General features: G+C 42.4%; 1 protein-coding gene across 1 annotated transcript; it reads right to left on the bottom strand.

Moving 5' to 3' along the window:
• Positions 1-663: 663 nt before the first annotated feature.
• On the bottom strand, positions 664-13,463 carry LOC137792381 (SH3 domain and tetratricopeptide repeat-containing protein 1). The gene is made up of 19 exons (XM_068588045.1): positions 13,358-13,463; positions 12,784-12,852; positions 10,461-10,591; positions 9,929-10,034; positions 9,621-9,761; positions 8,223-8,421; positions 8,054-8,130; positions 7,755-7,950; positions 7,532-7,662; positions 7,207-7,249; positions 5,762-7,107; positions 5,379-5,519; positions 4,690-4,911; positions 4,424-4,604; positions 3,786-3,936; positions 3,528-3,650; positions 2,913-3,063; positions 1,950-2,146; positions 664-918 (listed from the first exon to the last, which is right to left on the bottom strand). Exons 1-19 carry the CDS (start codon positions 13,461-13,463, stop codon positions 664-666), a joined length of 3,966 nt encoding a protein of 1,321 aa, XP_068444146.1.
• Between the last annotated feature and the right edge of the window lie 571 nt (positions 13,464-14,034).

The following is a 14,034-nucleotide window of genomic DNA, read 5'->3' as shown; positions in this document are numbered from 1 at the left end:
TCAACACTTCAAGAGGGACATTACCAGAAGTCATGAAGCGTTTGACTTTGGGAGTACTAATGACGCAGTATTTCCACTGATTTATTTTCCATCATTTTATTGCCTCATGGCTGTCATGTTGTACATTTCCCATGTGATCTAACTTCTGTGTCCCGTCTCTGGATAAGCAACCAGCATAAGGGAATTCAAACAAGTACCCGGACACATACAATTTCATTATATGCAGATGATGTACTTGTGTTCATGAGTGATGAGTTATAACCAGCATGCCTTTTTTCTTGTTTAGAAGAATTACAAAAAAAAAACAGAAAAAGAAGAATTCATAAGTGAAACATCTATCCAATTTTTTTAGAGAAAATATCATAATTCGTGAAAGTTTTCTCTGTTTTTCTGGTTTAGTACATTTTCAAAACCCTGAGTGAAGTTGAATCATTCATTTTTGAACAAACACAGTTTCCCATAATAATTATAATAATCTCTTCCAAGTGAAGTCCTAAAAATGGGGTTTCTGGGAACAGTTGAATCTGTTGTGTATTCTTAAGTCATACAAATTCACAAGGCTTCTTCCTGAAACATGAATTTCTGTACCAAAAAAATCTGCTGAAGTTCTTAGAAAAAGTTAATTTTTCTTGTAAAACAAAGACTTGACCCAAAGTCTCTGTCCTATTGCCCGGTGATCTTGTACGGCGGGGTGCTGGTGTACTGCTGCTCTGGTGATATATTTATCCTCCTTACGTTCAGCTCTGCAGCAAAGGCCCGAGCCTTCTGGTAAAAGAAGAGCGAGAGCTCCCGGTCTATTAGGAAGTTGTGATAGATGGTGGCGAGGCGGGTGCACAGCTGCAGCTGAGACCTCTTGTTGCCCAGATCCATGGCTGCAGCCAGCGCCAGGTGGTAGTAGCCTGCAGCGTCAAATGGGTCCTGTGGAGATGACAGCAAAATGTATTTCCCTTTAAAAAATGTGTAATTTAGTCACTTTATTGGTCATTTAACTTTTTTTTAACAAAAAAAACAGCCTGGAACAAAATTACAGTTTGGTCTCTCTGACAACTGTAATCCGAAGAGGTCTGTGCTGTAGTTTTTGCTGGTGAGTAAAATCCTAGTATTATTTGATGTATAAATAAGCACTAATTAGCAAGTATTGTGTCTGTGCTCACTATAACTGGCTTATTAGCTTAGCTCATCTGGACACTTAAAGAAGTTGGCTGGTCATTCTTTTCCAATAAGTAGATCACAAACAGGCTTGTTGTTTCTGTGAATGATGGCAGAGCTGCAAACTTTTCAAAAAACCTTGGCGTGAGATTTTGTCGACGGGGTTTACAGATGCGCTCCTTAGCGCTATCTATCGTTGGGGAGATTGAAAAGAAACGAACGCGCCTCAGATTTTTTTTTTGTGGCGTGTGAGCGTGTGAAAACATGACATAGCGTGTGTCACACGGCGAAACCGTGAGAGTTGGTAGCTCTGAATGGAAGTTCCTTGCTAAGCAACCTAGCTAGCTAGTGCTGGGGCTAGCTGGTGTATGCTATGCTAATAGTGCAGTGGTAATGCTAACATGCTTTGTGTTTCAAGTCCATAATAGCCAAGACTTGACAGATACAGTATTGTATGAGCTTTTTTTTGTCCTGAGGAAACTATTTAATTTAATATCCCAAATGAAAAAAAAGAAATTCAGTAACTTTTTAAATTAAAACATACAGCCACCAGTTTTCTGTTTCCTTGTCTGTACCGTAAAATATGGTATAACTCTGGACAAACCCCAGGTGACTATTGGGTGTTTTGGTAACTAGCTTTCAAGCTAACATGACATCTAACAGCTCATCTCAGGGACTCAACTAGGAACCAGAAGTCCCGTTTGTGCATTCCTTCTTACTGTGTAAATGAAGCTGCATACATGTTGATACATATTTTGCAGATTTTATCAGATTGACATTCCTATCATTTAATCCCTTACCTTCAAGTCATAGAACATGATGTCCCCCAGCGTCTGGTACACCCTAGCGTAGTACAGTGTTTCCTCATCAAACAGCAGAGGTGTTGGACAGAGGGTCAGGGTCTTCAGGTAATAGTGTTCAGCCAGTTCATACTGGTCCAGACAGTGGTACAGAGAGGCCAGACGATGGTAAGCCACTCGCTCATTCAGACGCTCACCTGTATTTACAATCACACACAGTTAGACACACTTAGTCTATTATAACTCATAACTTCAAACTCTTCAGGATATCTGTAAATTCACTCATCAATTAGCATTTGTACTGCAGGTTCAGAGCAACACATACCAACAACTACTGGCCAGATTAAGATGACATTTCATACAGGTATTCATGGTTCAAAGGCTCACAAATTGTTTTCATTGTTCAAATGGCCAAAAGCTAGTAGGTTGTTGTTGCCAAATTTTTACTTTCACACAATCTGTAATCTGATGGGCATGAAATTAGTAAAGTATGGTCCCAAGAGGACGAACCAGTCAGGAACGTTCCTCTTGCATAAGATATCTAAAAAAAAAGAAACGTATCGATTTACAATCAATCTGTTGAGCTCATTCAGGCTACAAAAGGACGAAACCTTTTCCATTTTATTTTTTCCCCACCATCAGGATAAACTTATCATTTTAAGTTCCACTGTTGGCAATTAGCTGAATCATCAGTATTTTGTTTATTTTATGAAAACCGCACAATCGTGTACATTTTCTGGACTTTGTGGACTTCCAATGAACTATTCCACAGATGCATTCAAATCTACAGAATGATGGCTTGTAAAAGCACCTAAAGTAGGTCTTTCTACATACAGTCAATGTCGTACTGATGGATTACAGTAATTGACCATGTCTTATTTTAAATTAAGGGTAAATATAACCATAAATTTTAATCCTGAACTAACAGAACATTCTAAACTTTGCGTTGGAGGTTTCCCGTACCCAGTGTGATGCTGATGTCCAGTGCCGTCTGAGCAAACTCCAGAGCTTCCTCATACAGTTTAAGACTGAGCATCAGTTCAGTCAACTTATTGCACAACCTCAGCCTGGAACGCACATTGCTGCTCTTCACTGCGATGGGCAGAGCACGGTCCTACATGGGGATGCACAGAGAAACACAATGATATAGTAGGCTTCTTATTTTCTTTATTTTGACCATCATATCTAAAAATAATATTAATACTGTTATAGCTCAAAAAGGCCATAGACTGTATAAGGAAGTGGATGTGTCACAATGTCATCAATCATCGTGTTTTATCTGTGACCAACTTGGTTTCTGGTCGTCCCCATCTTGATTTTTTGCAACCAGAAGTGACATGAAAGTAACATAATTTTATCTTTTATTCAATCAAACTTGTTTTTGCAACCGGAGGAGTCGCCCCCTGCTCTAAAATATGGACAAATAGTCTAAACTTACGTCAGAACTCACTGGGATTCATATAAAGCATGCGGCCATAATGATGATGACGGGAATAGAAGTGATGCTTAATGGTGAGGTAACAGTAAAGTAGCATGTTTAAACATTTGTCTCGACTCAGTGTTTTATCCGGTCCACACCCTGTAGAAGGTGATCGCCTTGTCCCGCTCCAGGCTGCTGTTGAAGAAAATATCTCCTGCAGCTTCCAGAAGCTTCAGGATGAACCCGGTGTCTCCGGTACTGAGAGCGACATCCTGAGCTGCCTGACAATGACAGAAACGAAAACACCGATTTTTACTTTTCTTAGTTCCTACGTGAAACTGTTAGTTTAGTAGATTGTGCCACAACTGATAGACATTATCACAATAGCTTTGATGTCCAAACATCTGCTCTCAGACCTGAACGTAAAGGTCCACGAGTTCAATCTGGTCCACCAGATGGTAGATCTTTCCCGCTTGCAGCCAGCCGTACGCTTCCTTCTCTCGGCAGCCCAGGTCGATGGAAATACCCAGACTGGTCTTGGTGTAGTCGAGAGCTGCTCTGTAAGCCCTGAACACATTCAGAGACCTATATTAGTTAAGTATCAAAAGTGACCACAGGTGGCAGTGCAGATTAGTGCGGCAGCTTAAGTGTCAAATGGTCGACTCAAAGTTAAACTCATCAACATCTTCAAACTAACAGCAGTGGTTCCTTTTCAGCATGGTTGCAAAGGCATAGTAGCCTTTGAAAAACAAATGCTACTAAAATAAGCTGTTTTATTGAAAACGACAGGGGTATCTAAGAGCATAAGAACATTTTATATTGGCTCTATTTCAGTTACACACACAAACACACATCCCTATATCTTTGTAAGGAAACACATTGACATAATTCCATTTACTCTACCCTGATCCTAATCCTAATCTGAACCCTCAAACCCTTTGAAAAGTGAGGACTGACAAAAACGTCCTGTCTATAAAATATGTCCTCACTCTTGAGGGTCTCAAACACACGGGTCCCCACAAAGACAGGTGTACAGGTAAACACACACACACACCTTTCTGTGCCCAGAGTGAGGTATAGCTGGCTGATGGCTTCCAGTGCATCTCCCTCCTGTCCTCGGTCTCCAGTGTGTGTCAGCAGCTGGACCAGGTGCTGGCTGTAGATGATGCACTGGGTCTGGTCTGGACTCTCACTCCCATACAGATGGCACAGGCGTCTGGTTGCAGTGAGCTGGCCTGGCAAGGAGTGAAAGTCCAGTCCAATTTATTGATTCAAGCTCAATAATAAAAAAGACACGGTGTGCGTGACTTCCACACTTACAGTCTAACAGGTTGGCATTGATGGCCAGCAGCAGAGCCCATTCGAGGCACCCTTTCCCAAAGTCCAGCTGGTGCTGCTTGACGTAGTGCTGACCCAGCTCCAGCAGCACGGTGATGAAGTTCGCCTCGTGGCCTTCTTCATCCAGCTCAGAGAAGAGCTGCACAGCTTCGGTCAGATGTCTCTGCGCCAGTCCTTTAGCTCCGCACTTCAGACATAACAGCCCTTCACGAGGAAGAAGCAGAGTCATTGTTAGAGTCAGAGTTTATTGAAAGAATCATGTATGAAGGGGAATAATACATGTTGTACAAATCAGTGTATTAATGATACATAAACAAACCCTGAGTCTCAATTCAATTCTGAGAAAAAATATATGTATTTTAAAATTACAAACGTTTTGAAGATACAACAGGTGGATAGATGAAACCTCCCAAGTGAATTACTTACGTTAAGACAATATGTTTTCTAACTTTAAGTATGCAAATGAGGCATCATCTAATTGTAACTTTTGGTAAATGTAAGAGATATCTGTAGACCCAAAGAGACAAAGTAGCAAAATAAACACCTCGCTGTGTGTTTTTGATGTTTTCTTTCCATTAAGCAAAAATATAAAATCCTTGAAATTGACCAGTGCATGAAAACCCTGTTTTTTGCCGCTAGTGTCTCCCTTGCAGAAGCATATCCTTTCTTACCCAGATTAGCCTGAGCTACAGCCCAGTTGGGCATGTCCTCATACTCTTGGCAGATGTCCACAGCAGCCTGGTAGCTCTCTGCCGCCCTCCGGAGGTCACCCATGCACCGCAGTGTGATGCCACGCATGTTGAGGACCACTCCTGTGTGTTATTTGAAACATGTTAACTTTAACTGTTATGAAATAGCTTGTTTTAAATCAGTGTTTGTCTTCCTTCTCACACAATCTATTGTATTTCAATCAATCATATGTTTAGATCATAATACGTTGAGCCTTGAATCCGGAAGTAATTCAATTAACATTGATAGCTGGCAGTGAGCACACAACTTCAATGTTCAACTTTTTCATTTTCACAAACACATCAAGCCACATGAACCCACCAACCTTCCTGAGGGCTAGTGCAGTGCTCTGGCATGGAAGCGAGGACAGCTTCCAGGATATCCAAAGCAACATCCGGCTGCTTGTAGTCAATGTGAAGCCATGCCAGCCAGATGAGGGTACCGTTTCTTTCCGGGACTGAGATGGGGTGTCGCTGCGAGGGTGAATTCCTGTCGATGAGAGTGCGCATGTGTCCGATAGCGTGTCCAACCATTCTGTGCTTGCAAAAGAGTTGGCACAGACAAACGGTAAGCTGATGGCTCAAAACATGGTGCTGATCACTTCCTCCTTCTTGGAGTTTGATAGAAGAGAGGGCTCGGTGTAAATATGGAACCCCTTGAGGTGGGATGGTGGCTTCCTGTTCGGTGGTGCCATTCAGTCTGTTGACATTGTCCAACAGTAGAAGCATGCTGCTCAGGCAGTCCGTCAGTGGAGCAGAGGGCTGCTGAGAAGCTCTGTTGGCTGAACTGACACTGAGGTGGGGAAGTCGGAGTTCGCTGTAGAGCCTTCCCAGGGCGAGGTATTCATGACTGGGAGCGATGCCCCATGTCCTTTGAGCTTCAGTACAAAGAACAAGCACTCTCTCAAGGTAAGGAACCACTTGTACTCCTTCACCGTGAGTCCAGTGGTGCTTCGCCAAGAGATGACAAGCCCGGACCTCTACCATCCTGTTGTGGGACAGAACAGCTTTCTTGAGGATGTATTTAAGAGCGGAGTTGTCCTCTAAACATTCCAGGCAGTCGGGGATCCCCAATAGCAGGGCAGCAAGTCGCTCTGTCAGAGCGAAGAAACTTTCGGTATTTTTCTGTAAAAGGTATATGGGGACCAGGTTGGAGTAGATGCTGGCCAACAGCCGGAGGTCCGCGAAGCCTTCTCTTGGCACGCTGAGGGCTTCTTCGAAGTACACCCGGGCCTGGCTGAACTTTGACCTTCCAGCACAGAGTTTACCCAGCAGGAAGCACAGACGAGTCTGAGACCAAAGGAGTCGCTTCTTCCTGGCCGTTTCCCTGGCGACACCCAGGAAGGCGATCAGCTCGTCCTCGTCCGAATGACCGGTGAAGGTAGACGAGGCCAGGAGTTCAGGACTCAGTCCGTACAGCGTTTTAAACTCTATTTTGTAGTCTCGTCCACCCAAGAAAGAGAAAAGCGAAACGAATATTTCAGTGTTGTTGTCTCCTTCTACAACTGGGTGAACAGTGAAACAGGAAGGACTTGGGCTTTTTGCTTCTGGAGCCAAGACAGAGTCCGCTCGAGTCCCGTTCGAGGTCACCGTGGAAGGCAATGAGTCTCGTCCTCGATCGAGAAACCTCTGAATATTTGTCTTCACGTCAGTCTGCAGAGCATTCACTTTACTTGAAGAGCTGACTGTGAAAGAGTAATTGTTGGAAAAAAGGATGACATACAGACGAAATAAATAAGAGTTAAATGACATGTACCACAGGTGCCAATACTTACGTGATGTTTTTTCCTCCGCCTCTTGGTCACTGATCATATCTGAGATGGAACGACACAAAGTGCAAGAAAGTGAATGAGAAAACACCGTAAAACCTCAGCAACTGATGAATAAAACATGCTAAACTAAAATGGTAAACATACCATGACACGTGATACTCACCACATGTTAGCATTTTCAGTGTGAGCATGTTAGCATGATAACAGAGCAGAGACCGAATACATGGTTTTTATAAGAAAACAAAACATATTTTGGATAACTTTTTTCGACACATCTGTATAAATCAGTGTGTGTAAATCAGTGTGTGTAAATCAGTGCCTCACCAAGTTTGTAGTTATAACCAATATCATTTTGAGATTTCTTCTTCAATAAGGCATTTGTTTCTTCTATGACTTTGTCCTCTTCCAGACTGAAGAATGTCCCATCCTCTCCATCTAGAAAAATATCTGCTGAGCTGGAAGGGTGACAAGAGTAGAGTAAGATACAGTACTTAAATATACTCTGTTATAAAACTATCTTCCACAGTAATGTTGGCGATACACTCACTCATTAATGTCAGTGTACGGTTCCACCAGGCTTGTCTTGACTAGACCCACTTCTCCTGTCGCCTCCTTCCTCCCTGTGAACCAATCGAAACAAGACACCAGAAGTCCCACGATGATGATGCGATCACCAGGGGCCACGCTCAGCTCATCCGGGCCCTCGGCATCGTACTCCACTGTAGCCAGACAGGTTCCTCTGGCTGATTAACAGAGGAGGAGGAGGAGGAGGACAATATGAGACGAGATGTCCCACAGCTTTCAGTCCACACTGACCATGACATAGACGGATGTTACTGCACTTACCAAACGGCAGAGGGAAGTCACAGGAGGGCTTCCCATCACCAACTAAAGTGCTCTCTGCACAGGATTTGAGAAACCATCTGTGGACAGATTGGATCATGTGAGGGCCTCATATCCTCTCCTGTCGGGTCTCGGACCAGAGTGACCAGCCCTTTGTGTGGGCGGGACTTACTGATGAAACGGGACCACCGGCTCGAGACCCGGTTTAGGGGCGGTGCCTCGGGCTCCATCGGCCAGGCAGAGGACAGTCCACCCCGAGCCCAGGAAGGGAGGCTCAAACTGGGCTATGTCTCCCTGCTCCAGGTACAGGTCACCTCCAGAGGTGGAGCTGTCAAACATCTGGTTGGTGCTACAACTAGCAAACAATGAACCTGAGGACACGCAAGAGAGTGTGTGTTTGGGAAATATCAGTATAAATATTAAAATATTCATTATTTTTGATTATTTTTAATTTACAAAATCATTTTGAGGTAATCGAGGGCAGAGGTGGGCAGTAATAAGTTATATTTACTCTGTTACATGTGTTCAAGTACTACTCTACTGCTTTCTGTCGTAATGTAAATAATCAAGCTGGCAGTGTGCATCTAAGTCTGTGTCGTTTGATGAGGAGAAAGAGGAAAATATGGCCCAAGTTATGAATAAAAGAATAAAAGAATAAATACACTGCCTTTATTTCATGTGGACATGACTGATATGTTACAACCACAGTGGGTCTTCCTCGGGTCAATGTCAAGATGTGAACACTCCTGTATTTCATTGATAATTAATGATAAAACATCTCAGCCTGGATGAGTCATCTGATACGAGACTGATTTGTACACTCCTCTAATCTCATCGTCTTCACAAGTTTTAACAGACTGGGATGCAAAGTTTAAGGACCATATTGACACTCTTTATACAAGAAGCGTGCTTATTTTAACCCAAATCATTTCTCACCACAGAGTAAATTTTACTTAAATTGAAAAAAGGCTTTATCCTAAGAAATAGTCTAAAAAGAGTAAAATGTACTCTTGCCTCAGAGTTAATTATTCTGAGTGTTTATATGTAACTCTACATGATGATAACTTACTCGTTCTATATAGAATTGGATTCAACTCCCTTCAGCTCTCTTATGTCCAAAAAAAACCTCAACTCATTCCAACGTAGCGAGAAGTTTCATGGCGGAGGAAACAGAACTTAACTTAACAGTGGTGGGCGTGGTTACGCTGTTTTACTCTGGATACTCTAGATGTTTTACTCTTGATAGATTTTATTCTTAATATTTGCTCCTACTCTACTGGCTACGGCTAGTAATTACGCTCCAAAATGATGAGATATTACTACTTCAGAGGAAGATAATATTAACTCTGTGAAAATTATTCCAACGTTTATCCTGTACATTGTTTTTTAAGGTGATTGAAGTAACATCATCTCGAGACCATGTTCTCCGCTTCCTCCCCCGAGTATGAGCCTCTGTGGCTGCTCGCTATTAGAACTCAAGGAAGTGGGCGTGTCCCTTTGTGCAGGAGGGCGGCTCGGCACGCCTTTGAATTGATTGCAGAGCAACTCAAAAGACTGAATCCCTTCATACCTTCCTGCATGAGGATGCCTTTGTAGAGCAGGTTGAGAGTGTCCTCCTGAACGGAAACCTCGATGGCGACGTCCTCCTCCAAAGAGCTGAGCCAGAACTTCTGGTCCCACAACAGATTCTCCATGCACTGACCCAGGAACCCTGCAGGAGAGGAGATGTGAACGAGTCCACTGAGTTCTGACCCGTAACCTCTGGCCTCAGCTCTAAATACAACTATGATTATCTTCTGCTTGTATTGCCTTATTGTAAATATTAAGGTTGAAATCACACTCCGAGGCACTACACCTACTACTGCGTTCCAAACCTACCCATTGTGTAATATGTGGTGAACTTCCATATTTCCTCAAATGTTTTGAACGACACAAAAATAACTTTCTCTTCACTGTTGATGGAGATAAGATGAGTAGACAGCTCCTAGAAACAGAGTGGAAAGAAACAAGTTTAATACATGATTACACTTTTAAAAAGAATGTTTCAAGCTTCACCCTCAAGTTTTGGCATCTTTTTTATAATATTTTTTTGACATGTAATTTTCCACATGAAGCAGTTTTTCTGGACATTGAGATTCCTGATGCGAATAGATGAAACAAAGTGAAGAACCAGTAACTTCTAACAGGATATTTAGATAAATTGAAAATAGTTATGTTGAGGTCAAAACATAACTAATATAACATAACTATTTTCAACACAAAACTTTACTAGAATCCAGAACAGCAAGCAGACAGCTTTTACAACTGGATTCATTCATAATTCATGGAGGAAGTGGACTTTAGTCCTGCTTCAAATGCCAGGAGTGTGTGTGTGTGTGTGTGTGTGTGTGTGTGTCAGCAGCAGCCGCACCGTGAACAGAGCGTTGACCTCGGTGCTGTCAGCTTGCAGAATGCGCAGTTTCCCTCTCAGCATTTCCTGGAACTCCTCGTCTGCAGGAAGGCGCTCCGGACCCCCGACCACCTCCAGCAGCAGCGGCAGAGCTGGACACACCATGAGCACGCCATGAGCACGCCATGAGCACACCATGAGCACGCCATGAGCACACCATGAGCACACCATCACCACGTGGACCGCATCATGCTCGTCCTCTGGTCACTTTGCATTGCACCAGCAGATCACACAGCGTGTAACGGTTTGGGGAGTTGTACCGAAGTCAGGAAGTGGATCATAAGTTAATCAAAACTTTCTGATTTGACTTCCACTTCACTTAAACACACATTATGTCATTTTCTGCAGTTGAAGGTCTCTCAATCAAAACTAAAAGTTTGGTGATGTGGGGAAGTGTACCGTGGGATCATAGGAGTTGTTGATTTTTTTTTACCACGAGGTCTCTCCAAAACAAACGGACCTGTTGGTTCAAACTGGGAAAATGAAACTAAACTTCATGGATATCTACAGTTTGATGTCTATAACCCTTCACAAAGCTAAAAACCACCACAATCTAAACAGTAAATGGTAAAAACATGGCTTCAGACTAAATAAAAATCAACTTAGGCTCAGCTTCCGGCAGACTAAAGGTCAGATATTGGCGACCGAATGAAACACACCACTACCTTCATTAAAAATGATGAGGTTTTGTCTTTTTCAGACTTTTCAACGCGTTGCATGTTAAACCTTTAACTTGGGGCAGCCTAAAATAGAGGTTGGTTTCTTTTATCTGGTTAACTGCAGCAGCCTTCACGCCATGAGTCCAGTCATGTCCAGACTCTACCTCTCTTTGTTTATGTTTGAGTGAGCTCAGCACTTTCTGCTGCTTTGATGAAAACACTTAACTTAGATACACAATTATAATTACATATAATAGTCTTGGAAGGAAAAAAAGTTCTGGTATCTGTAGGACTTTTTACTTATAAAAGGGTCTGAAACTAGGTTGTCTTTTATCCCCTGCGATAGAGATTCACAAAGACAGAAAGTAGGACATTATTGCAAAGGTGTCAATGATTTGCAACACATTTCTGACAATAACATCCTTGTTGTGTGGCGTGTTTGATGCGAGCTGAGACGGATGTTGGGGTTCGACACTGAGCTCCTCCTGAACTCATCGAGTGAGCTGAGTCGATGACGGCAGTGAGACCATCTCACAGATTAATAAGTGACTTCAGGGACATTTACAGGTTCAAGGTATAAAAGATCTCCCACATGACTTCCCACTGGGGCAGGTCATGTGTTCTCTCATGACTCATCGAGGCGGACGGTGTAACTAAAAGACATATTTCATAAGGGGTTTCTTAACTCTGACGATTTCCTCCAAAATACCATGAAGGGCAGCAATGGTCACACCATTCTTTTTAGACATCGAAGTTGCCACTGTTACCTTTACCTTCTGTACAACCAGAGGAGCTTTAACACATGAAGCATAGACTTCTATACAACCAGAGGAGTCGCCCCCTGGTGGTCAGTAGAGAGAATGTAGCTTTAACACATGAAGCATGGACTTCTATACAACCAGAGGAGTAGCCCCCTGGTGGTCAGGAGAGAGAATGTAGCTTTAACACATGAAACATGGACTTCTATACAACCAGAGGAGTAGCCCCCTGGTGGTCAGGAGAGAGAATGTAGCTTTAACACATGAAACATGGACTTCTATACAACCAGAGGAGTAGCCCCCTGGTGGTCAGTAGAGAGAATGTAGCTTTAACACATGAAACATGGACTTCTATACAACCAGAGGAGTAGCCCCCTGGTGGTCAGTAGAGAGAATGTAGCTTTAACACATGAAGCATGGACTTCTATACAACCAGAGGAGTAGCCCCCTGTTGGTCAGTAGAGAGAATCCAGGTTCAAGGCACTTCTGAATTGGTTTCACTTTTCAGAACTGGAGGTTGCTGCCTGATTTAGCTTAGCATGTTAGCATGAAGCTTGCTAAACCTCACACAGAGGCTAATGATAATGCCATTAGTTTTAAAAGTTTTGAGCTGATGGAAACATAGGCGTTGACCAAAGTCATTGTGATTGATTTTCTGGGCACCGTGGATGTACGTACCAAAATGTACACCTATTCCAAATGGTTAAAACACATAACACATAACGTCACTGGTTGCATTCAATCCTTGTTGCTCCATCCTCCGATCACCACACATTCCCAGTCTGCCTCTACACTTACATCCGTCAAATAAAGGCTAAAAAAGACATTACTAAAAGAATCATCTCAAACAGAAGAACATGAAGTTACCCGTTGGGACGTTCTCCTCAATCGACACGGTTCTCCTCAGACTTGAAGAATCTCTGGCGAAGCCGCGCACTGTGAAGAACATGAAGAGGTTTACTTTCATTTGATCTCAGTTTGGTGAGATCTTGTCCATACACCCATAGATTTACCCAAAAATGTATTTAAACATTCATAAATTCTGGATTTTTCAATGAGGCGATGATGACATTTTGATATGTTTAGAACAGAGTGATTGAACCTCATTATAATTGTATACAGTGCAGTATGTAGGTGTCTTAAAACATGTCTGGATGGGATCTTTAAGATATTATTGTAATCTTTTCATTTGTGTGTCATGCAAATTTGGTACATTAGTTTCTCATCCAAACTGCTTAAGCAGTGGAGATGCACCAATCTATATCGCTATTTTAAAACTAAAAATATATTATAGAGATTTGTATGATATGACATAATACTATACTTTCATTAAAATATTAGGCCACGGCTTCATAACGACTTTTATAATGTAGAGATTGATATTGCTGTGGCTCTGAAGTTACTATAGACTGTTAAAATACTGGAACCAGCAGCCTCGTACCTCTCTTGCCGGGTCGGTTGTGTTTCTCCGCCACCTGCCGGTGCTGCTGGCCGTCTGTGGAGCTCTTTCTCCGGGGCCCGCTGTCTCGGTCCGAGCGGGTCGACATGTCCGATAGAACCGTCCCGGTGGTGACAGTCAGCGGCTCACGGCTCAGCGTCACATGCGCAGTGCGCGAGCGGACAACTAAAGTCCGCTAAGTATCGAGACACGGGAGCGTCCGAGAGGGTCCCTTTCAAAATAAAAGTCACTTCGATTCATTTTTATTTTTAAAGAATTGACCTCGACCTATAAGTCAGTTGTTCACGCACATATAAGTCGGAGGTTCCACAAAGAAAAACTGTAAACAAACAAATAAAGTGCACATGGAGATCAAAATTGAAACACCTGTCTTTAGTAGAGGATATTATAAAATTAACAAATTTGACAAGGAGATTTTTTTTTTCATATATTGCCAAAATAATGTTTTTGAATCTGTATTAATGAAATTGCTAGATGTATTTAATTCACACTGTTATTTATGTATTGGGGTTTGCATTTGTGGAAGTTGATGTTTTTGGCCTTTTTTATTCACCTAATTTGTTGTTATTTTATTTATTTATTTGTATGCATTTGTTCAGTATTTCTTATGAAGCTGGCCATGAACTTAAGAGCAAAAGCAGTTTTGTGTGTGCCGTAGT

The sequence above is a fragment of the Clinocottus analis genome, unplaced genomic scaffold (genome assembly GCF_023055335.1).
Source record: "Clinocottus analis isolate CAN_PGR_092001 unplaced genomic scaffold, fCliAna1.0.p SCAF_21, whole genome shotgun sequence".
Classification (NCBI taxonomy): domain Eukaryota; kingdom Metazoa; phylum Chordata; class Actinopteri; order Perciformes; family Cottidae; genus Clinocottus; species Clinocottus analis.
The sequence above is the reverse complement of the archived record's forward strand: the minus strand, read 5'-3'. Positions and strand labels throughout refer to the sequence as shown.